A 26,129-nucleotide genomic window follows, 5' to 3' on the forward strand; every position below is an offset into this window, starting at 1 on the left:
CATCAAGGAGAAATTTCTACTTTGTTTTATCTTTCTTTAATTGAACTCTTTCCCCCACCACCCCGTGATTATATGCCACACTGGTGGCAGAGGAGTTCTGGAGATAAAATAAAATGGTAGAATGATTTTGGAGTTCTTACGAATGACCAATTTTGAAAGTAACTGATAGTATTATTGCTAAGATTCACTAAAAGTAAATTTGACAAGCGTTCTGTAAACTGCACAGTTCTAATTTGATTATGGCTTCTAAAGTGACCAAGAGTATATCTTATATGTTGCAGCTAATGAAGATAGCAAGGCATTCTAATCAAGATACCTTTTTATTTTGATTTGCAGGCTCATTTCCTTTACTGACATAGAATTGCTTTACGATGGTGATAGAATTACCCTCTGAAACACTGAAGTATTCACTGGTCTCTTTTGCTTTATACCACATATTTTAAAAGGGGAAAAAAAACTATATGGAGTGAAATTGATGATTCACCAAGAGATTCTAACAAACTGACGCTTTTTCCTTCCTAATTCACAAGGAAAAGTGAACTGGTTTAGCTACATTTGACCCAATGTATCAAGAAGTTACAAGTTATTATTAGTAATAGAAAAAGTAAAAAGAAAGTGGAACACAAATTCTCAATGAACCGAATAATGCACATGTTCGGTGTTCACTTCTCTCATCTGTTTAGCACTGCTATTTTCCACGGACAATTTTAACCTGGGGACAGGATTGAGTTGGACACAGGAATCCCAGCTCTTATACAATTATGACTTCAAGCTAAAATACAAGCTTGTTTATAAAAGCTTAGAGCAGGGAGAAAAGTGTGGAACAGTAAGCCAACGGTGGCATAGAGATCAGCTGTGGTCACTGCAGTCCATGAAAGCTTGAGGGCTTTCACACAGAACCCATCAATTGGACTAATTAAACACATTTAATTCTTTGGGTTACTGTATATACTTAATAAAATGTATTTTTTTTGTTTTCGATGAGCATAAAGAAATAATAATCTCCCTTCTATTACTTGTTCTATTTAATGTCTTCATCTTTAGGAAAATTCATTAAGACACATAATTATTTCTTAAAACATTTCCTTGATGTATTGCACCAAAGTAAAAGACTTTGGGGTGAGGGGGGAGGGTTTACGTCCTGGGACATGATGGTAGAGGAGGACCTGGGGTGGGTGTGGTACTGTTATGTGGAAAACTGGGAAATGTTATGCATATACAAACAATTGTATTTGACTGTTGACTGTAAACCATTCATCTCCTAATAAATTTAAAAAATCCTATAATGATCAGGAAAGTATTTGTGTTAAAACAAGGAATTATTTGTATCAAAATAATCATTCATGAAAGGAATAGGTTTAAAAAAATGGAATTATGCCTCAGTTGCAACAGAGCCCAGAGGTGATACTTGAGGGAGCTTTGAGCCTGAGTGGACCATTCAGAAGTGTCCTGAGTGAAGACAAGGGGTCGAGCCTTTGTTCCCAGCGTTCAGTCACGGGATACAGGCTGCAGGTAGCTTCCTGTCTGATGAGAATGGACTTGGTCCTCAGGTAACTAACTAACTACAAAGTCCATTCAACAGGCTGAATCAGACTTAAACCTGATCTATTTCTGTATTCTCATTTAGTAAGAGACTGCTAACCTATAACCACAACTGCTAAACTCACAGAGGAGTCGTAGAACAAAAACTTCTTAACATTTGCCACTTAATATACTGGAGAAGTGTCTTTTTATAACTTTTTGAGGATCCTTTAGAAAGTTTTTAGATAGATGTCATTTTGAACTGAAAGATAAATGCTATTTCTCATTTTTGAAATTTCAGTTTAAGTAGAAGAACACAATCTCAAAATAACAGAGCTACTCTACCATCTATGCACACTGGTAGTATTTGTGTTTCAACTTTTATTTCAGCTACACTGTGATACTGTTGGGTTGTCGGAAAAGTCATGGCACATCTCTGCACAGAAAAGCATGTCCTGAGGGCTATGGAGCAGCAGCAGCTGTGTTTCTCTCCTCTCCTCTCCCGGGTCAACTAGGAATACCAAAGGAGACCACCTGGGACACGGCAGGACTAGAACAACTTCAGGAACTCACCAAACCACCTGTGAGTGCAAACACGTGTGGCTCATGGACAGAGAGGAGCCTAAGGACAGATTGAGCGGCTGGTAACAGTCCTTTAGTTGACCAGTCGAGGCACCACCTCCAGTCTGTTTTACCAACAAACAGACACTGAAGGGAGGAAAGGACTTCCCTAAGATTCACCAAATGCAGCTGTGAGTCTCCATTGCTACTGGCCTCAGAGGCTGGAGCAGCAGGGGGGAGGCCCTGTGCTGACATCTGGGAACAGAGAACTGACCAGGAGACTCAGGAGAAGAGCTACACCTCAGTGGCCTAGCGGTGGGGCTGTACAGTGGGAGCCTTTCCACATTGTTCTGCTGATGAGAACTTGGTGAGTAATTGCCTCAGAGCCTACAGACTATAAACGGGACTTGTTTAGAAACTCACAGGGCCCAGCAGTGCTGCCTGGCTCGGCAGAGAAGCTGAATTGAGCCCTGAGCTTTGGATCCTTGGGGTGTGAGAGTCTCTTTGCATAACCACTGTGCTATCTCTCCCCCACCCTGCTTTATCTCTTGGGTTGCAAGAATTAACCATCATCAAAATGAATATACTACCCAGAGCCATATACAAATTTAATGCTATCCCTATCAAGATACAAACACATTTTTTTAGGAGAACAGAACAAATGCTACAAATGCTTATCTGGAACCAGAAAAGACCTAGAATTTCCAAAACAATCTTGAGAAGAAAGAACAGAACTGGAGGCATTACACTCCCAGATCTCAACTTGCATCAAAGGGCTATTGTAATCAAAACTGCTAGGTACTGGAACATGAATAGACACACTGACCAATGGAATAGAATTGAGAGCCTACAAGTAAGCCTCCACAACTATGGACATGTAATATTTGACAAAGGTGCCCAGACTATTAAATGGTGAAATCAGAGTCCCTTCAACAAATGGTGCTGGAAAAAATGGGTTGAAACATGCAGAAGCATGAAACTGAACCACTTTATTTCACCAAACACAAAAGTAAATTCCAAGTGGATCAAGGACTTGGATGTTAGACCACAAACTATCAGATACTTAGAGGAAAATATTGGCAGAACTCTTTCCTGCATAAATTTTAAAGACATCTTCAATGAAACGAATCCAATTACAAAGAAGACTAAGGCAAGTATAAACCTATGGGACTACATCAAATTAAAAAGCTTCTGCACAGCAAAAGAAACCACTACCCAAACCAAGAGACCCCTCACAGAATGGGAGAAGATCTTTACATGCCATACATCACACAAGAGTTTAATAACCAAAATATATAAAGAGCTTGCCAAAGTCAACCACAAGACAACAAATAACTCCATCCAAAAATGGGGGGAGGACATGGACAGAATATTCACCACAGAAGAGATCCAAAAGGCCGAGAAACACATGAAAAAATGCTCCAAGTCTCTGATTGTCAGAGAAATGCAATAAGGACAACAATGAGCTACCACTTTACTCCTGTGAGAATGTCATACATCAGAAAAGGTAAGAGCAGCAAATGCTGGAGAGGATGTGGGGTCAAAGGAACCCTCCTGCATTGCTGGTGGGAATGTCAATTGGTCCAACCTCTGTGGAGAGCAGTCTGGAGAACTCTCAGAAGGCTAGAAATGGACCTACCCTATGATACTGCAATTCCTCTCCTGGGGATATATCCTAAGGAACCCAATACACCCATCCAAAAAGATCTGTGTACACATATGTTCTTGGCAGCACAATTTGTAATAGCCAAAACCTGGAAGCAATCCAGTGGCTGAGCAAGTTGTGGTCTATATGCACAATGGAATACTACTCAGCTATTAAAAATGGTGACTTCACCGTTTTCAGCTGATCTTGGATGGGCCTTGAAAAATTCATGTTAAGTGAACTAAGTCAGAAACAGAAGCATGAATATGGGATGATCTCACTCTCGGGCAGAAGTTGAAAAACAAGATCAGAAGAGGAAACACAAGTAGAATCTCAATTGGAGTTGTTACATTGCACCAAAGTAAAAGCCTCTGGGGTTTGAAGTTGGTAGTGGGGTGGGGGGAGAGTACAGGTCCAAAGAGGATGACAGAGGACCTAGTGCGGGTTGTATTATTATGTGGAAAACTGAGAAATGTATGTACAAGCTATTGTATTTACTGTATTTAAAAAATACAGTACTGTATTGTATTTATTGTATTAAAAAATAAAAAACATGTTGTGACTCTTCCAACACCCCAATCGTGCTGAGAAGTATATTATCAGAGCAGAAGTTTAAATGAGAGAAATATTAAAATGCTGGAAAAAAATGCCACAAACCTAATAAGAGATTTCTTAAGGCTTAGGAGGGAAAAAAAAAAAAAAGGAAAGGAGTCTTTGGAGCTATAGTTGAGTGTATCTCTCTTTTTCTTGACTTCTCAGTTCATCTTTTTAGTTGCTAATTAAAAGAGAGACTATTTACCAGTGTTTCACATCTTTACTCCCTTGATACCAATTATATAAGTTGCTGTCTTACTATAAAAGCACAAATATGTAGCACAGCAGGTTAAGTGCATGTGGCGCAAAGTGCAAGGGCTGGTGTAAGGATCCTGGCTCGAGCCCCCAGCTCCCCACTTGCAGAGGGGTCACTTCACAGGCGGTGAAGCGGGTCTGCAGGTTTCTATCTTTCTCTCCCTCTCTCTGTTTTCCCCTCCTCCCTCTATTTCTCTCTGTCGTATCCAACAACAGCAACATCAATAACAACAACAATAACTACAACAACAATAAATAACAATGGCAACAAAAAGGGAAAATAAATAAATATTTAAAAAAGTTTTTTTTAAAAAGCACAAATATAAAATTCAACAGAGGGGCTGGGTGGTGACATGCCCAATAGAGTGCACTTGTGACCATATGTTGAGACCTGGGTTCATGTCCCCAGTTCCCACCGAAGGTGCGAAGTTCCCCAAGTGGTGGAGCAGTGCTGCAGGCGTCTCTCTTCCTCTGTCGCTCATCTTCTATCAACAATAAAAAGAAATTAAGAAAGAGCAACGATGGCCACTGGGATTGGTATCATCATGCAGGCATGGGACCCACTGATGACCCTGGTAGCAAACATATACATATGTTACGTAGTGTAACAATTTGGGATTTGCTATAATAACATTTTGACATTTCCTTATAAGCTAGATGATTCTGGTATTTATAAGATCTGTTAATAAATTCATGCAGTCATTCAGCTAGCATTAACCTCTTCCTATCTACCAGAGTCTAAGTATTGGGAACATATGGTAGAAAGACATAATTCCTGTCTTAATAGTACCAGGAACAGTAGGCGAAGAGGGACAGGAGAAGGTGATTATGGAGTCAACTTTCAAACAATGTGATCATAGATACAACAGGTGAAGGCATCTGCTTTGGAAACATAAAGGAAACACTTCACCCAGACTGTAAAGGTAACACCAAGGGGTGGGTACAAATTGTGTGGCAAAAATTTCTGGAAGTATGTGCTACTTGTTCTAAATTCTTAGAATTAGGTAAAGATTAGGTGGGGACAAGGAAGCAGTTTCTATGTATGTATGTGTCATCTATCTACGTGGACCCACAGTCTACCTTGGGCAGTGAAGTATAAATATTTTGTTATGTGTGAAGTAAGAGATGAGGCCAGGATTAAATCCACCAATACAAACAGAGGTGAGACTCACACCTGTCATAGGACTATAGACTCTCAGAGAAGACACAACTGATTGCTCAACTGTACACCAAGGCCTAGCCAGAGTGACTGACTCGAATGGAGAAGGTCATTTCCTTACTGCTAGAGGTTACCACCGTCTTGTTTGGTTCCAGAATGTACCAAGCAGGAAAGACAAAATTGCTACTACTTGATGGAGAAAAGAAAATCTTCTGGGAATACAGTGTTCTCTATTCACCTATCACTAAGTACAGGGCCAAATCTCTCAAAATGATACAAATAGAACTACCGTCAAAGACCCAGGCCTCTGAGGTCAGGCTATAATCCACACAGCTCAGAACTCTATCTCTGGGAACCAGCATGACTTGGGGACAGTCAGACTGTGTCTCATCATCTGTACTGAGATGTAAAACCATCCTACTTCCTATTCTCAATTACTAAGTGTGTAATTCCACTTTGCCCCCACCCCTAATATACACAAATGATTTGTTTCAATGAGAGCTAAGCACTATCAATAATGTAAACATTTATTATCTACCATGAAACTTTCTTCAAATATCACAGACTACTTAGGTTGCCTGTAAAAACAGAATGTGTAGTCTGTCAGCACCATCCGACATACAAGCGCCTAATACTCTAGTCAGTCAAGACAGCCAACAGTTTCACTATCTCCAAAGTTCCTTGTGTCACTTCCTAATTCACCCTTTGCTCTCTCCATTCTCTGGCACCCAGTGATCTACTTGTTGTCACGATAGTACTTTGTACAATGCTGTAGAAAATGGAATATATGCTCTCTTTCTTCCCTGGCCCTCTTCACTCAAAAGCTCTCTCTCTCTCTCTCTCTCTCATCTTCAAGATCTTTCTTTCTTTTATTGAAGTTCAGTAAAGGGCATCATAATTATAGGACAATGTATACCAAAGCATGGCTAAAAGCCTCCTTGATTTATAATTATCCACATACTGACTCAAGTTTGCTGATTCATTTCTTCTGAGAACTCAGATATCAGAGTAATCAGTATGCTTAGGTAGATTCAAATGTGGAAACTAGAAGCCTGGGTATAGCTCTGTAGGAAACGACAATTCTTAACCCTTTGTCTACATTATGTTCTACTTGTGTTTTGCCTATACTTTTCATAGCCAGAGTGGCACTTAGTCCCTCATATCAGGGTAGTACTGAGGATTAAGTATCTTTAGGGCACAAATTGCAGTAACTGTTCTAGATCTCTTTGAACCTCCCATTTAGAAATGGTGGTTCAATGACTTTTCCATAAAATACATCCACTGCTGCCTTTCTTTGCTATACAGCTGTGAGATGAACTCATAAAGTCTACCACCAGGCTCAGATCTTGGATGAACAGAATAGAGTGCGAGTATCAGGTGAAAAATGACCTCTCAGGTTTAAAATTTAAATAAGTGCTGAAACACTTAGTAATCCTGATGAACAATAATTTAACACACTTAAAAGCAAGCCTGTAAAAAAAGCCTATGGAGGGGAGTCAGGCTGTAGCGCAGCGGGTTAAGCGCAGGTGGCGCAAAGCACAAGGACCGGCATAAGGATCCCGGCTCGAACCCCGGCTCCCCACCTGCAGGGGAGTCGCTTCACAGGCGGTGAAGCAGGTCTGCAGGTGTCTATCTTTCTCTCCTCCTCTCTGTCTTCCCCTCCTCTCTCCATTTCTCTCTGTCCTATCCAACAACGACAACAACAATAATAACTACAACAATAAAACAACAAGGGCAACAAAAGGGAATAAATAAATAAAATAATAAAAAAAAAATATAAAAAAAAAGCCTATGGAGAACAAGCCATCCCATTTTAAAGGAAGACAGAGACAGCAGCAGTGCCACGCTCAGCTTTGGGGGCCAAGGGAAGTAAGTAGATAGTGACTCTGTCTTTTAAAAATATTATCCATACATTTAAAATTTTTTTTTTAATTAAAAAAAAATGATTTTTTAATTTTTTAAAAAACTAGTCAGTCCCAAAGATATAAACACCAGTTATTCATAGTCCCGGAAATTTCAAAAGGGCTTCAACAGAGCATTAAAAATGAGGTATGCTCATTCTGTATTTGCTTACATGTGCTTTCAACTGGAATCCAGACTTGTTATTTAACGACTCACAGAAACGGTGGCTCTGATGAATTTTATAGTTTAAAACATATGACTTGCTCTGCAGAGGAGCTAACAGGAACTGAGAAAAAGAACTATGTGACAGCACTGTATGCAGTAGATGAGTTCCAAATGGACTGGGAATGTATCCAGAAACTGCGCAAGGGCATGTCAGAGGGTCAGGGACAGTGAAGTCAGATTTTGAGCAGGAAGCATGCCCTATTCCCAGTCTTCCAAGACCCTCTAAAAGTTTGCTTGGGGGGGTCGGGCGGTGGCGCAGTGGGTTAAGCGCATGTGGTGCCAAGCGCAGGGACCGGCATAAAGATCCCGGTTCGAGCCCCCAGCTCCCCACCTGCAGGGGAGTCGCTTCACAGGCGGTGAAGCAGGTCTGCAGGTGTCTATCTTTCTCTCCCCTTCTCTGTCTTCCCCATCTCTCTCCATTTCTCTCTGTCCTATCCAACAAAGAATTGCGTCAACAAGGGCAATAATAATAACCACAACGAAGCTACAACAAGGGTAACAAAAGGGGGGGGAAATGGCCTCCAGGAGCGGTGGATTCATGGTGCAGGCACCGAGCCCAGCAATAACCCTGGAGGAGGAAGAAAAAAAAAAAGTTTGCTTGGGGGAGTCGGGCGGTGGCACAGCTGGTTAAGCAAATGTGGAGCGAATCGCAAGGACCAACTTAAGGATCCCGGTTCGAGCCTCCTGCTCCCCATCTGCAGGGGAGTCGCTTCACAGGCGGTGAAGCAGGTCTGCAGGTGTCTGTCTTTCTCTTCCCCCTCTCTGTCTTCCCCTCCTCTCTCCATTTCTCTCTGTCCTATCCAACAACAGAAACATCAATAACAATAATAACTGCTACAATAAAACAATAAGGGCAACAAAAGGGAATGAGTAAACATTAAAATTTTAAAAAGTTTGCTTGGGTAGATCCTTTATTTATTTATTTATTTTGCTGAAAGTGAAAAGGTTCAGTTTTAGCTACTCAGATTCTCATGTCTATTAAGAACTAAGTTATTTGCTATGGACTAAAGAACTTAAGAGGAGCAATGGGCTATTAGGGCTGGTGATCAATGGTGAATGCGGGACTGCAGCATTTCCATAGGACAGAGTGAGAATGAGAATGGACAGGGGATCAGTTTAAAGGAAGTCTGTCAAGGCTTATTATTGTCAGTCATAACAGCATGGTGGAAAGGGAGCTTTGGGAGTAGGATAGAACTAACAGGAAAAGTACAGTTCTCCTCTTTCCTAGCTGTTTGACCTTGGCCCCTTTCTATGTCTGCTTGCTCAACTGTGAAATGACTCTACTTTGCAGGGTCACCACAGACATAAAACTGGACAAGATACAGACAGCATAAAGTACAGGTCTGACTTGGGGGGAATCCTGATTAAATGGCAACTGCTGTTACCACCACTTCTAGCACTAAAGGTTTTTATTAAATGTTTCTAAGTTATCTGACTCTGAGACTGATCAGTGATGGAAATTTTCAAGGAAAGGAAACGACATGTGCAATTATCTACATGTAGCTGTGACTACAGGAGTAGACTAGAGGAGCCCAGATGTCCTGCTGAAGGTACAGCCCATCCTACTTGTCTGCACTCACAGTGCCATGTGCCCAAGAGGAAATGCTGTATTATCAAGTAGTTCCAGAGAAACGCTCTTTTTTTTTTTTTTTTTTTTTTTGTCATGGCATAGGGGTTTTGTGCATGAGTAGTTAAACTAGCTGTGAGCTAACTTTTTACTTTGGCTAGAGACACACACAGACACACACAGAGAAAGGCAGGGACGTATCAGAGAGCTTCTCCTGGTGTCATGACACTCCCATGTGGTACTGGGGCTTGAACTCAGACAAGACATTCATGGCAAGGCATAAGCCTACCTGGATAAGCTATCCCTCAGCCCCTGAAATACTGTTGAAATAAATGATATTTATTTAAAACCATGTTCTTGCCAAAAAGAGCAGCTGATATAGAGTTATGGTTGCTAAGTACAGTTTTGCTCTTGACATTTTAAAAGATCCAGAAAAGAGTTTTGAAAATGCATCCAAAATAGGTGGTGGGGAAGGAAAGGCTACAAGAGAGTCAAGTCTCTCATTCCAATTGAGAGACGGTTTCAACAAGCTTCAAATGTGTCGTGATACACTGTTGATGCTACTCTGCTCCTTTTCATCTCCATTAACTACAAGGACTCCTTCTTCTGGATGGGTTATTTTTCTCTGTTAAAGAAAAAGGGTCAGTCAAGATTTCTCTTGGGCAGGGGCAGGGGGAGGGGGTAGATAGCATGATGGTTATGCAAAGAGAATCTCATGCCTGAGGCTCCAGAGTCCCAGATTCAATCCCCTGCACCACCACCAGCCAGAGCTGAGCAGGGCTCTGGTTAAAAAAAAAAAAAATCTCTTAGTTCCAAGCCTTTGCACAAATATGAAAGAACAAATAAATACCAATATCCAGCTTGTGTTGTTTGAGTTGTGTCCTGCTTCAAATGAGATTGAGGTAGCCTGGCACAGTAGAAAGAGTCAAGCAAAGCTGGTGTTGAAACTGCCTCTGAAACTTACTGTTGGGTAAGTTATGACAGTCAAAGAGTACACCACTTTCCTCAGCTGTGACATGGAGATAATCCTCGTCTCTTAAGATTTCTGAAAGGATTAGCAAACTAATTTTGGCTGAACACCTAATAATTTGACTTCCTGTTTTGTAGGCCAAATTTCACATATTATAACTACTGTCTTTGCTGGTTAACTCATAGGTTGAATTGATTGCTTTTCAATCATGAAGAAGGCACACGCAGTCTCACTATACTTATACAATGCTCAGACAGTTGCAAATTTAGGTTAGCAAACTGACACCCTCTAGGCTTGTCCACACCATGTTTTAGGGGCCAACTTGGTCATCTAGAGTCGCCAAAAGTTGATAGGGCAGACGTTCGAATGGGTCGTCGCCGCCACGATCGGTCTGGTCTAGAGTCAAGGGGCCAACCTGGTATCAACCATGATGTTAAAGAAGTAGGGAAAACTAAAGACAAGGCCTAAGGCATGTGATGTCTAAAACAAACATTTAGTGAAAATTTTACTACCTTAAAAGTTTATCAGAAGACTCTATTAAAAAGATTCCAAATATGTTTCCCACTATCAAAAGTGTGTCATACCCAACTGACCTGTAATTCACAGCAAGTGAAAAACATCAGTCAACAGAAGGTTTGCACCCTGAATTTCTCACAGGATATAATCATGACTTTTTTTCTTCATGAATGAGATGAAGCTACCACAGAAATCATAAAGACACCGGACAGCATTCACACAGCAATGAAATGCACGGAATAAAAGGAAACCCCTACTTATCTGATCTGCCCACAAAATGTACTTTTTTGCGGGAGCACTACACTATGTGTCCTAACATAGTTAATGCTTATAGAAAGACCAGCTCTGCTGTTTGGTTCTTTCCCAGTAGTGGGGTCTGGGACAGGATACCTGGAGGCTGTGAAGAACTGTGAAAGAATGAGGAAATACAAGACAAACGTGCACATAGTGTGAGGTCCAAGGACAACTTGGCCAGAAACATGGGAGTGCTTCCTGATGCCCCTCTCTGTTGTTCAGACTTGGCTGGGGAAGAAGCATGTCCCGGCTCCATCAAAGGGGAAACAGGTTACCGTCATGGAACCAAATATCACAGACAAAAGAACAGAACAATGCACTTTGAAGTGACAGTCACATGGAAGAACAGCTTTCTTTCTTTCTTTTTTTTTTTTTTGTTCAGAGGAAGCAAGCAGAGACACGACACAGAAAATGGCTTCAGACAGACAAGGGAGTAGGATGGTCCCCAGTGTAGGTGTCTGTCAATATTAGATCTATGAAGGTCACTGCATTCTCCCATCAGTTTGAAGCAGGGGCTCTCACATGAGCCTGAAACACCCCTTAAATCACCACAGAACCGATTTTATACTGTGGGGCCAGGTTAAAATTAATTATGTCGGGAGTCGGGCTGTAGTGCAGCGGGATAAGTGCAGGTGGCGCAAAGCGCAAGGACCTGTCTAAGGATCCCGGTTCAAGCCCCTAGCTCTCCACCTTCAAGGGAGCTGCTTCACAGGAGGTGAAGCAGGTCTGCAGGTGTCTATCTTTCTTTCCCCTCTGTGTCTTCCCCTCCTCTCTCCATTTCTCTCTGTCCTATCCAGCAACAAGGACATCAATAACAACAACAATAATAACTACAACAATAAAACAACAAGGGCAACAAAGAGAACAAATAAATATTTTAAAAAATTATGTCAAAGACATAATTTCATAACAATAACCCCCTGACCTGCTAAAATAGTAGAGAGAAGATAAACTCAAATGTGTCAGTAAGCTCACTGTTAGGTGTAGCATTTTTCTGACACCTTTTTAGAAGCCAGGGTATAAAGCACCCTGGGACAAGCTCTTGTCTGTTTCCTTACACTGTTCAGAGTCATCATCCTTACTATGCTTCCTTAAAACCACCGATACCTGACATCTGACTGCATGGTACATATAAACAGGTTCATTTATTCCTTTTTTTTGGTAAGTGAAATAAGTGGACAAGAGGAATGTACAGAGTGGTAATTAAGATAAAGACAAAGAACATGATGAAAGGAACAAAACAGGAAGTTCAAGGAGAAGAAAAGTATCTACCTATGATACTGGGTATTAAGTTGAGAAGTCCTTGTTACCAAAGGGACATTATAAATCAATGTTTTATTTCCATATGCCTCTTTCTGAAAGTCCTTGAACAAACTGGTCTAAACTGCAGACTCAGTGTGGGAACTACTTCTCAGGAACAGAGCAAACCTTTTCAACAGTTTATTCAGTATTTTAGACCACTTTGATGAGTACCAAATAAAACTGTCTGGTGGCATAAGAGAATCACTGGCTTGAAGAAAAAGAGGTTCTTTCAGAAATGCTTATCTCAATACCAAGGAGTAACTCATACAGTTGGAGTATCTCACTGATACAATCCTGTAAGGTAACATGAAGTTTGATGTTAACTAGAGACAACTGATCCATGAAACTTAAATTCTGAACTTATATGAAATGTATTAATTTACTATTCAAGGGGTAAGATAATCTTCTCCATATCTGGATTTTGATAGCAATAACACATTCACTAAGACTTCAATTATACAACAAGGGCAACAAAAGGGAAAATAAATAAATATAATAAAAAAACTTTTTAAAAAACAAAAAAAAAGACTTCAATTATGGTGACAAGATGTTGTTAAATATTTTAAGATACTTGACTGTGTTCTACTTATTAATGTTCTCTGTTGGATAGTATGCCAGCTCCCCCTGGCTTCTGCTTAACCATATGCCTGTATAGGGATAGATTTAATCCCATTCAAAGCTTTGGTCTATTTACATAAATCACTTTTACATTTACATAAAGCACTCCAGGGCATTGGTGGTTCAGTGACAGGATTCTCGCCTGCTCTGCCCCCTCCTTGTCACACTCTGATTTTCACCAGTCACTTTTCTCTCCACCCTCTCTAATGTCACATCCTGTTTCCACCCTATTTGGCAAGTATATATAATGGACAGCATTGTGAGTTTTAGAGTACCTTGAGTTTAGCTTAGCTCGGCTTAGATTGTGCTGCGTCCTGCATGAATAAAGAGATACTGCCTACAGCTCAACCATGAGTCCCTGGTCGTCTGTTACCTGCCCGTGAAGCCAGCCTGGCGAAAACAACATAACCCGTCGAAAACAACAGTTCTCAGTTCAATCTTCCTTTCACTGGGTTATTTTCTTTCTTTTTTCTTTTTTAATAAAAAAAAGAAACATTAGTTCTTCAGTTCATCTTGGAAATAGGCCTTGTGAAGAACTTTAGAGATATTTTTCTTTCTTTTTTTTTTCTAAATGACATTCAAATAAAAAGAATAATAGGCTTTTCAGACACAAAAGTCCAAAGTAAGTAACATCAGACTCTGCTAATATGACCACAAAACGACCAAAGAGAGCTTCTGGCATGGGGGTGGTCAAGTGCTAAAACAGCAATACATGCAGACAGAAGGCAAATAAAGTGTTATTCAGGAAAACAGCAGAGCAGCCCAAGGTTGACAGCATAACAGAATGCCCTCACCATGTCCTAGTTTACATAGTACTGGGTGTCTTAAATAAAGTACTTCTTGAGATGAGCCAAGTGGCCAGGAAGACTACTTTTCTTCCCATCAAGAAATGATGCTATTCTGTTTTTTTTTTTTCCCTGTTTTTAGACACAGTATTAAAACCCAACACGTTTCAAGGCCATATGATGTGGTTTTCGTTGTTGCTAGCATATGAAGCAGCTGCAGGTTTTGAAAAGGAAACTCAACTCAAGCTCAACCACAACCACATTGCACTGGGCTTGGTTTACCTGCCATATGCGAAACGCCTGTCTTTGTGATGGTCACCGAAAGTATCCCAAAGCCTGAGAGAAACACTCACTTCGTCAACAACATCTCTGGAACGTTCCAAGACCTGCAGGAAAGAGAGCAAACATGCTCAAAGTCCATCAGGAAAAAAAAAAAAAAAAGATGCCCACTTGATTGACATGCATATCTGTCTCTTTTATCTAACTGGTTAGCAAACTCCCTAATTTTCTTCCTGGGAACCCTCCTTCATCAAAACAGCATACCCATTCCAGTTGGCATTTTGCTTTTATTTTCTCCTGTGACACTGAGACCACTGCTTTTGTTTTACTTACCTCCTGGCAGACCCTGTATTGGTCAATCGCCCATACGGTCGGGACGTGGGTGGCCAGCAGCTGATACTGTGTTAGTGTCGTGTTGCATGCTCTGGCACAGATCAAGCGAGTCTTGCCCACAGCATTGTCTCCCACGACCACACATTTGATGGTTTCAACATTGGGTCTTTCGTAGTCCATGTCAGTGTCCATTTATAAAACTCTGTTGGCAGAGAGTAGATATTATACTCCAGACACCTAATCTTTCCAGAGAAATCAAAGGCATCAGGGGTTCAAAGAGTCTGCCTTCGGACTGGCCACTTCCTGGGGGGCGGGGGGAGGTGGGGAGTACGCAAATATACGCAAGATGTTTGGAGGTTCACACTATGTTTAACTGAGACTCAAGTTTCCTATTTATATCTCTCACAAGTACAAAAACAATGGACTGTTATTTTGACCCCAAACGGTTTTGCAGTTACCATGTTATTTTCTCCTTGATTTTCTCTAAACATAACCTGCATACTGCTCCATCCAGGCAAGCAGGGATGGCTGGCACACATCTGGCACTTAACTGGCTACTCATGTTGACCTGCGAAGGAGACTGGTCACCTGCAGGACAGACTCCTGACACTGGCATATATACAGCCTTGACAATACCAGCATTTAAGCCATCAGAATCTTCCAGAGATCCAATGTCTCTTGAAAACAGTGACTTTCCATAGGTGACTCAGGGTAGACTCAAAGTGTAATCATAAAGTGCTCCCCAACTTTAAAGAGTAAACTGCCTGAATTTTGATACATTAACAGCATTCATTGATATTTACTCATTTATTTTAGTAATCAAAAAGTTATTCTCAAGAGTAGCATCTGTTTTATCTTTCCCTCTTATCTTTCTAAAAGATGAAGGAGGATGAGGAAAAGGAGAAAGAAAGAGAGAAAGGAAGAAAATAAAGGAGGGAGGGAGGGAAGGAAACTGGGCCAGGGAGCTACCTCAGTGGTATTTTATATGTTCATTTACTCACATTAAAAAATAAAGAAAGAAAAAAAAACCCTCTCTGTGTTTTCATCTAGAAATCTGAATTATGTGGTCAAGAATAATCTTACCACTAAGAGGAGTTACTTTGGGATCTTCCTGAAACCTTCAAAAAGGACTCCAAAGGGTTGCTGAGTGAAAGGTCAAGAGGGAGAGAGAGAGAGAGAGAGAGCTGTCAGCTGTGTTTCCCGGGGCCTAGGACTCTTCTCAGGCTGCAAGGCAACTGCTTCCAGGAGCAGCTGAATGGGCGGCCAATCATGCTAGGAGCTTAACTTAGTGTAATCGTCCTTTTGAGGAAGTCTAATTGTTAAACTGACAAACTGGCCAGATGATCATTTTTAATTTGATACATTTAATTTTTAATTTGATACATTACTTGCACTCAGTAAATGTTTAGTCCAACAGATTTGGAGGGAAAAAAAAAAGGTACCTAGATAATAAGACATGAAGGGCACTGTATTGTAGAGGGGGAGAATTTAAGAGAATGAGAAAGAATTTTAACAGTCATACCATCTAAAGGTGGAGTTGTCTCCTCTAAAACTCACAAAAGGTGCTAAACCTGGGGCTGGGGAGCTACTTGGCAGGAGTGCAGCAAAGCAGGGATGCAAGGAACAGACCTGTGGTGAGGGGTGAGGTGAGGAGCTGATCTGTGCTTACACCCTGTGGAGAGGCTTAAAATGGATACCTGGCCCCCACCTGGTAAATGCTGACTCTGAAGGTCTTGGGAGGGGAAAGAAGAGCTTAAAAAAAAATAAAAATAAAAATTTGGGTAGTCAGTTTGGTGTGGTGACTCTTAAAATAGGTCTCTCCAAAATTTGGTCTTAGGATTCTATGGTTTTCTTAGTTACTTATTTAACATCATGCGGCACCCCCACAACTTTGACATTCGATCAAACTTCTAAGTACTCACCAGAGAAATTTAGCAATGTCTAGAGACACTTTTAGTTGAAATAATGGGATGTAGGGTATGACACCATTTTCTTGTGACTAAAGCCCAGAACATGTGCGAAACATACTATTAAAACTAGTACAGCCCCCACACCAGAGTTACCCAGTTCCAGATGTCATATTGGGCTGTTGGGAAAGTTATGACAGGGTGGGGGAAGGGAAACAGCATGATGGTTATGCAAAGAGACTCTCATGCCTGAGGCTCCAAAGTCCCAGGTTCAATCCCCTGCAAACACCAAAAGCCAGAGCTGAGCAGTGCACTTGTTAATAAAAAAAAAAAAAAAAAAGAAAGAAAGGTCATGACATATTTTTCTATGTTTTTCTTTCTCTTTTCAAAAATCTTTATTTCTGGAGAGGGTAGGGGGGATAGAGAGGGAGAGAGACAGAGAGACACCTGTAGCACTGCTTCACCACTCACAAAGCTTTTCCCTTGGGCCCGGGGGCTGGATCCTGGGTCCTTGCACATTGTAACATGTGAGCTCAACCAGGTGTGCCACCACCAGCCCCTCTTCCATGTTTTTCTATGCAAAAATGAGTCATGACTTTTCCAACAACTCAACAGTATCCAAGTTGAGGATCTCTGCCTTAGGTGGGTGTGGAATTCCCTACTTTCCAGTCATTTAACTTTGAGAAAGTTATTTGTGTCTGTTAAATGAGAATTATAATGCCATCACTTCATGTCGTTGTGGGACTTATGGCAGATTGATGTTCTAAGTTCCTTGTACTATACCCGCCACACGTATGTCTTCAAAAACAATAGTTACTATGATCAAAGTGAGGTTTGTTTAGTTGATGCAAAAGGGGCTATGAAGCTGGATCATAACTGGGTCCACCTGCATCTCAGAGGTCAGGCTCAGGAAAAACTGGTACAGTAATGGGCCCTTTGGAACATAACTAAAATAGGCCTACTAGCTACTTTTAAAATGGAGACCCCAGATCTTCACCTGCACTATTTCCAGCCTTTAGGTTCATGATTAGTCAACAATTTGTTTGGCTTTATATGTTAACTCTTTTTTCAGGCACCAGGTTCCAGATGCCAACCAAATTTCCCTGGACAGACAACCCCACCAATGTGTCCTGGAGCTCCGATTCCCCAGAGCCCTTCCCCACTAGGGAAAGAAAGAGGCAGGCTGGGAGTATGGCTCGACCTGTCAGTGCCCATGTTTAGTGGGGAAGCAATGACAGAAGCCAGACCTCCCACCTTCTGCACCCCATACTGACCTTGGGTCCGTACTCCCAGAGGGATAGAGAACGGGAAAGCTATCAGGGGAGGGGATGGGACACGGAGTTCTGGTGGTGGGAATTGTGTGGAGTTGTGCCCCTCTTATCCTATGTTTTTTTGTCAGTGTTTCCTTTTTATAAATAAAAATTAAAAAACAAACAAAAAGAGATAAATTTGAAAGGAACTGAAGAGTAGTTTGTTGAAAATGGAATAACAAAAACATATGGTGAAGCACAGCTGCCCCTTGTGCAAAAAGAAAAAGAAAAAGAAAAAGAAAAAGAGAAAGAAAGGAAGAAGAAAGGCAGAAAAGTTCCATGTGAGGAGAATGGAAGCAAGGAGGTCATAGTTAACTAGAGGGTAAAAGCCGGGAAGGTAGGTTAAAACTAATTTTATGGGCTGATTTTGGAATAAAAATGGTAATGCTTCCTAACAGTCTTTGACAAGTTTTCAGATGGCATTACCACTGGTCATGTTATAGAAACAGGTTCTACTGGTGGTGATTATCCTTAATGGAATAAGCGATGAAAGACAACCACCAGACAGTTTCCCTCATATGTGGAATCTAGAGATCTCATACACATAAACTTGAAAGAAAAAAAAAGACATAAGCAACCACTGTTTCTAAGACTTGCAAGCACTGTGATGGTTATGTTTGGGAGGTAGGAAGGTGCGGATACAGAGCTTTGGTGGTGAGGGTAGCATGGAGCTATACCCTGTAATCTTCCAGCATTGTAACTACTAATAACAAATAAAGATTGTTTTAAAAACTCACCAACAAAATTAAGGAGATCGGGCAGTAGCACACTGGGTTTAGTGCACATAGTGCAAAGCACTAGACTGGTACAAGGATCTCAGTTTGAGCCCCCAGCTCCCCACATGCAGGGGGTGTTGCTTCACAAGCGATGCAGGCCTGCAGGTGTCTATCTTTACCTCTCCCTCTCTATCTCCCCCTTCTCTCTCAATCCTATCCAAGAAAAATGGAAAAAGTGGCCACGGGAGCAGTGGATTTGTATGTAGTGCAGGCACTGAACCCCAGGGATAACTGTGGAGGAAAAAATGATTAATAAAATTAAAAATATAAAGTGGTACTAATGAGAGAGAGGGGTGGGGAGGGAGGGGGAGGGAGGGAGGGAGGGAGGGAGAGAGAGGGAGAGAGAGAGAGAGAGAGAGAGAGAGAGAGAAAGAAACAGGTTTCAGTTGGAGCTCCATTACTCTGGAACCTGAGTTATTTGATTTAAAGATCCACACCTTACTCCTCTGAGAGTGAACTGTTTTTGTTTTGTTTTGTTTTAGTGAGATAGACGACATACAGAACCAACACATAAAATTTGGAGATTTGGAGGAATATTGGGCTGAGATGAGAGAATACTGAACTGAGATGAGAGAAAACTATAGAGCTGTTTCTCCTCTTGGCTTACAAAACTATTTCTGATGACAATCCTTCTCCAAGCATTATGATTCATGATAGCACTGATGGAAAAGCTGTGAAGCTTTTATGGAAGACAACTTTTACAGGGTAGAAGTCATCCTAGCTTTGTCCTAAGGCTATGATTTAAAAGTATCATTACTTATTTATAGACACATTTCATGAATACTTTCTAAAATGAATAATATCCAGGGATCCTCTAATCGCCAGCAGTCAATTAAAAACCAAGTGTAGAGCCTTATGCGGAGGTGAATAAATGTACATAAAAGTCAGGGAAGAATTAAATGCTTGTGGTCCAGAACACTCACTTGAGACATGGGATTTCCAGGAGCTGGATTTTCAGATTCTTTGGGTTAGAAACTTACATTTTGTGGTAATCTAAAACGCATTTTTATGTGTAAAGTCACAGCCAAAGATGGAAACCCATGTTATATTTGTATTAATGTGAATGGATTGTTAATCTGTTACACATAAACATTAAATTATGGTATGAATTATACAAATATGCAATTTTACCCATCTTGTTATGGGCTCTAACATTCATATTCTCCCCTCTTATGGTTGAACTAGCTCTCAGGACCATCTGGGTAATGGCTATCTGGTTCCTGATTTTTATTTACCTAGAACGAGAGTAAAAAATATCATTCATTTAATACTGTCCATAAATTTCACCACTATAAACCCTGCTGATCTTTGTGGATATGCATTTGGCTACAAGTATCTGGACAAGGTATAAAAGAAAACACTAGAACAGACAGACGCTAGCAACTTGTTACTAGGACGGCTTTTTAAACTTACTCAACGCCAGTTGTACAGTTTCATTGTACAGTTTCACAGAGTCCTCACAGACGTGGTGAGCTAAGGTGCTGAAGAATTTACCTGCACAACCTGGAAGTCAGAAACTAGCAAACGGGTGTGATCACTTGAAGGCTGGGAGTGAATCACTTGTTGAGGGACACAGGGACACTGCTGCCTTCTGCGCTGTGGACCACCATCCACAAGGCTGATTTAGAATATGACTGTTCTATTCAAGAGGTTCAGGTTTCAGCCCCACCTCCACTAGACTGAGGGAAACACCCCTCAGGGGTCGGGAGGAGGGGAACAGTAACAACAGAATGATCATGCATAATCTTCCAACTCTCAAATTTCCCACCTGGCTGGGTGGTCCCATATTTGTTCCTGTAATTACCACTATCACCTACTGGACTTGAGGTCATCATGCCTCCAGTTACCAACAAATTCAGCTTTCTTTCTTGCATACTTCGTGGTGAGGCATCTCAAACCCTAATCTCACAGCTTTTTCGCCTCTTAAATGCCAGTGATCTTTGCCACATTCTACTTGAGGCATTCATACACTTGACCACACAATGGGTTATTGTTATCTAGAATTTTTTTTTTTTTTTTACCTCGGCAATCTCAAATCTCACAATCTTCTTAGAGCAAAAACTTCTATCACTGTAGCCTGTACTAGGTGAAATGTGGCCACTGCAGCAGCTCCCAGCAGGAAATGGTATCTCTTTCCTCTTCCACTTGAATTTCAGCTAGTTTCACAAGGCTTCTTGGCCCAACCTGGAAGAACGTGGTAGGGGTTATAGTCTGGAGTCAAGGACTCGAAAGACCTTGAAGTTCCATCTTCATGCTGTTGAAAATGTTCTCTAAGGAAGCTGGCCTAGCCTAGTAGGGAACTGAAATTCACAGAGAGCTACTGACACGACTCTAAGGATAGTCGTCACCAAAAGCCACACTTCCATCTTCTAGCTTAATATGGCGGTAAGAGTGAGCCCAGGTGACACCAGTCTACGGAGTTACGAAAAATAACAAGTTGTTGTTTGAAGTCATGTTCTGGAATAGTTTGTTATGCAACAATAGTTAACCCATTACACCTTTGGAAATCTCTAAAAACTTGACTCTTCCATTAAAAAAAAAACATTATAAAATTGGCTTTAGGGTGAGCAAGATAGCTCACCTGGGAGGTATCTACTTTGTTAAGTGAACAGCCCAAGTTTGAGCCCCCACCAGACAGGGAAATTCTGGCGCTGTGGTGTCTTTCCCTCTCTATCTGAGAGGGGAAAAAAAGTCTGCTGCTGGAGTGATGGTGAAGTCCTGGTGATAACCAAAAAAAGAAGGGAAAGTCTTCTTCTTTTTTATTTACTAATGAGAGGGATAGGAGGAGAGACAGAAAGGACCAGACATCATTCTGGTACATGTGTTGCCGGGGACTGAACTCAGGACCTCATGCTTGAGAGTCCAACACTGTATCCACTGCACTACCGCCCGAACCACAAAGGAAAAGTCTTCTTAGGGACAATCTTTCCTACCAATATTTGATCCATCATGCCGACTTTTCTCAGACATTACTTTCAATTTCCGTGGTGGTGGGGGGGGTTAGGGTAGTAGATGGGAAATGGTTGCTAATTAAACGACCTTATGATTAAGAGATTACTAGAGAGTATATGTGTAGGTTCGATGGAATCCCTAGGGAACTTTACATACGGGAGAAAGGACCAAAGAGTCTAAAGCCAGAGAGACATGTGATGATGCTACACGGCTGACTTTGAAGAGGCCGCAAGCCAAGGAATGCAAGTGACCTTTAGAAGCTGGAAACTGTAAAGAAACAGATTATCCCCCTGAGCTTCCAACAGGCACTCAGTTTACCAACACTCGACTTTAGCCAAGAATACCATTTCAGATCTTTGAACCCACTTTTACTAGATACTAAATATGTACCGTTTTGTCACTAAATTTTTGGTAATTTGTTATGGTAGCAAGAGGTTATGATGCAGCATGGTCTAGCCATTCAAAATAGCTTTGCAAATGCTAAGTACTGTTTGCCACTGCATGCCTTTAGACATACAATTTCTTTTGAAACCCACCACAATTCCTTGTCTGCCTGAAAGATTCAATTCTTAAAGCTTTATTCATGTACTAATATCTCTGTTTCCTTAATTTACTTTCTCCTCTATAAGTGGCTCCAAGAACAATAGTCACAAATTCACACACTCACACCCCACCTTTCCTACTACCTACATATATACACATTATGCCTTTCCTACACTAGCAATGTAGGGTTTTTTTTTTTTTTTCTTATACTAGCAAGTCATAAAATGGTCATGGTGAACTTTTAGTTTTTTTTCCCCTGTGTTGATATCTTCAAAGACTTTAGTCTCATGAGTGAGTAATCAGTTTCTGGGAGTGTCATGGGCTGATGTGCTTGGAGTATTTGAGTATACATGTGCCCTCTTGTATAAAGTTTTCTCTACTCATTATGGTGGCCCAAAGGTGTCTCAATTTAATTGTGATTCTTTCCTAAGGCCAATTACATACAAGACAGTGACATAGTCAAATGTGACCTTATGTGGCTCAATTTCCTCTTCAAATAATTTCCCGTGCTGGTGCCTAAACTCCCCCCCCTCCACTGCCATTTTGTGTCATGAGGACCTTCATAGTGTCCTGTCTCTCTCTGAAACAGACTCCTAGGAAGTGTCAGGCACATTTACTGCCTCAATTACACGCTGGTCAGATAGCAGTTATAATTCACTGGTGCACTGTGACTGATGAAATCCAAGATACTCATGCTTGTTCCCGATATGCGCTTTAGTATACGTAGGACTATTATCAGCATTCAAATGAAGTGTGAGCCTTTTCTGACATCAGGAATCCAGATATTAGGGAGGTGGGAAAGGCAGGGAATGCTTTATCATTTGTCCAAGACACTTCATTTGGCCTCTTTTAATTAACTGCTCTGAGTCCCCCCCATCACCGGAATGTGCCACCTCTTACAAACACTTTTGCCGTGTCTCTTGTTTTTGGGTTTGCTGTTACAGCCATGCACGGTAAGCAGCATGTCTAAAGACAAAACTCTCTAGCCCCTAGAAGGACTGTTGCATTGTCACAGGCACTTTGAACAATGCTGGTGTGCAGACACTACATTTTCATGTTCCTTAGAGAAGCATATTGATAACATTAATATTCTTATAAATATATATTTAATTTTTAAAAGTTATTTATTATTGGATAGAAATAAAGAAAAACTGAGAGGAGAGGGCTAGGGAGTTAGAGAGACACCTGCAGCTTTGCTTCACCACTCATGAAGCTTTTTCCTTGCAGGTGGGGACCACTGGCTTGAACATGGGTCGTTGTGCACTGTAATGTGTATGCACTTTACTACCTGGCCCCTTGATAATACTAAGTTTGACTCAGGTTTGAGTCAGGCCCCCATAGCACTGAAGGAAGTTTTGGTGATGTGGTCTCTTTCATTCTGTCTCTCTGTTTTCTTTTTCCTTTCTTCCTTTCTTTCCTTTTTAAAAACTAATTTAACTTGGTAATTATGCTAGTGGGACAAATTTAGTGTATTTGAAGAGTTATTCTGAAAAACAGGATTTTTAAAAATTATCTACAGAAACAAAAAGGAAGTGTGAATTGCATAATAACTAAGTCAAAGGCCGAGTTTCAGCTGTGCAGATTTCATTAACCTGAACTTATTAATCACTATTCCGAGCAGGCAGGACCTGCTTTCTATATAACATAAACATCTCAACTGGAATGACAGTTGGATCCAGAGCTGGGAAACACACAGTAAGGGCTGGGCTTCCTGAAATCAAAACCTCACAAAAATCTATCTACAGGATTAAATTACCTATCATCATTTAAATCAATGTTATTCTTCAATAGAAATTTTTGATTAAAAAGGAAAAGATATTAAATGACAAAAAGGACATTTCATAGCAGACCGGGATTACACATAGAGGTACTTTTTAAAACAGACACTTATTCTTCTTAACGGAGCCCTGAGTCAATGGATATATAAACAAAATCATGCTGGTACAACAAACAATTAGAACAAAACAATGTTAATGGGAGAGGTGAATCAAATTCTTACTCATGACCACAGAATGCAAGTTCGGGCCTACAGGGATGTAGAGGTTACATAGGCTCCTATGCTGAGTATGGGCCCCAGATCAAATTGATGGGGCTTACAGTCAACAATATTTATACACTTTTCCCATATTTGGGAGCTACTCTCTTCCCTGATCCAGCTTTCTAGCCCTTTTTCCAGCCATGACATCATCTCCTCAGACAATAACCTGGGTCCACCTGCATATCAGAGGTTAGGCTCAGGCAAAAACTAATAAAGTCATGGGCCCTTTGAAATATGCCTAAAATAGACCTACTTGCTATTTCCAAAACAGAGACCCTGAATCTTCATCTGCACTATTCCAGCCTTTAGGTTCATGTTTAGTCAACAATTTGTTTGGTTTTATATGTTAACTCTTTTTTTCAGACACCAGGTTACAGCTGCTACCAGGATGCCAACCAGACTTCCCTAGAGAGATGACCCCACCAATGTGTCCTGGAGCTCCACTTCCCCAGAGCTCTGCCCCACTAGGGAAAGAGAGAGACAGGCTGGGAGTATGGATTGACCTGTCAACGCTCATGTTCAGCGGGGAAGCAATTACAGAAGCCAGACCTTCCACCTTCTGCACCCCACAATGACCCTGGGTCCATGCTCCCAGAGGGATAAAGAACAGGAAGGATAAAGAACAGGAAGGATAAAGAACACGGGAGGGGGTGGGATATGGAGATCTGGTGGTGGAATTGTACCCCTCTTACCCTATGGTCTTGTCAGTGTTTTCATTTTATAAATAAATAAATTTTTAAAAAAAGAATTTTTTTTTGTGTGTGTGTTCAGTACATTCACCACCCTTAAAATGCTTCCCCCTTCCATGGCATGTGAGCTCAAACTGGCAGAGTGGCAGAGGTTCCACAGGCTCCTGTGCTAAACACGAATAGACATGGGCCTGAGGTCAGACTGATGGGGTTACAGTCAGTGGTGTTTATAGACTTCTCCCATAATTGGGAGCTTCTCTATGCCCTGATCCAGCTTTCTACTCCTATCCTCAAGTCTGACATTATCTTCCCAGAAAAATACTCCTACCCCACTTACTTGTTAGCTCAGTCAAAAATTAGTAGTCACCGGCCCTTTGAAATAGACCTAAAATAGACCTACTAGCTCCTTCCGACATGAGGACCGCAAATCTCTTCTGCTACACTCTTACCTTTAGGTTTCTGATTATTAAACAAATTGTTCTGCTTTATATCTTAATGCTTTTCAGCCACCAAGTTGCAGATGCTCCCATGATATCAACCTGACTTCCCTGGGCAGACAAACTCAACAATGTGTCCTGGAACCCCATCTCCTCAGATCCCTACCCCACTAGGGAAAGATAGAAACGAGCTGGGGGTGTGGATAGACCTGGCAACGCCCATGTCCAGTGGAGAAGCAATTACAGAAGCCAGGCCTCCCACCTTCTGCGCCCCACAAAGATCTTTGGCCCATACTCCCAAAGGGATACAGAATATGGAAACTTTCAATGTAGGGAGGGGATATGGAACTCTGGTGGTGGGAACTATGTGGAATTGTACCCTTCTTATACCACAATCTTGTCAGTCATTATTAAACCACTAATAAGAGAATAATTTAAAAATGCTGCCCTGATTGACAAGCACAGTTCAGGGGCCAGGCAATGACACACCTGGTTAAGCACACACATTACAGTGCTCAAGGACTCAGCAAGGCTCAAGCCCCCAGTCTTAACCTACAGGGAGAAAGCTTCTTGAGTGGTGAAGCAAAGCTGCAGGTCTCCCTCCCTCACCCTCCCCTCTCAATTTCTGTCTCTATCCAATTATCTATATAAATAAGCACAGTACTAAGATAACTCAAAAGATGCATACAGGGGCCAGATGGTGGTGCACTTGGTTGAGCACATGTTACAGTGCACAAGGACCCCAGTTTGAGCCCCCAGTCCCCACCTGCAAGGGGAAAGCTTTGCGAGTGGTAAAGCAGGGCTGCAGGTGTCTCTTTCTCTCTCTATCATCTCCTTCCATCTCAGTTTCTGGCTGTTTCTATCCAATAAATAAAGATGAAAACAGACTTGAAAAATATGCATACGAACTCTAGAGTAAATTTCAAAATCACTTCAAGTAAACTGTATGCT

At 41.3% G+C, this 26,129-nt stretch overlaps 1 protein-coding gene across 10 annotated transcripts in view; it reads right to left on the reverse strand.

Annotated features, from left to right (window-relative positions):
* The window catches only part of RHOBTB1 (Rho related BTB domain containing 1), a 97,279-nt gene that overhangs the window by 34,992 nt on the left and 36,158 nt on the right, over positions 1 to 26,129 (reverse strand). For 7 of the 10 annotated variants that reach the window (XM_060191896.1, XM_060191595.1, XM_060191792.1 and 4 more), the window contains 2 exons: positions 14,527 to 14,728; positions 14,197 to 14,300 (listed from right to left, as the gene is read on the reverse strand). In XM_060191896.1, the coding sequence (XP_060047879.1) occupies positions 14,197 to 14,300; positions 14,527 to 14,718 (296 nt within the window). In that variant the 5' untranslated portion in view covers positions 14,719 to 14,728. Of the gene's footprint in view, positions 1 to 14,196; positions 14,301 to 14,526; positions 14,729 to 20,540; positions 20,704 to 26,129 lie in introns of those variants that run through there. The other 3 variants (XM_060191533.1, XM_060191663.1, XM_060191916.1) reach the window with 2 other exon arrangements.

Source organism: Erinaceus europaeus, chromosome 1 (genome assembly GCF_950295315.1).
Source record: "Erinaceus europaeus chromosome 1, mEriEur2.1, whole genome shotgun sequence".
NCBI lineage: Eukaryota > Metazoa > Chordata > Mammalia > Eulipotyphla > Erinaceidae > Erinaceus > Erinaceus europaeus.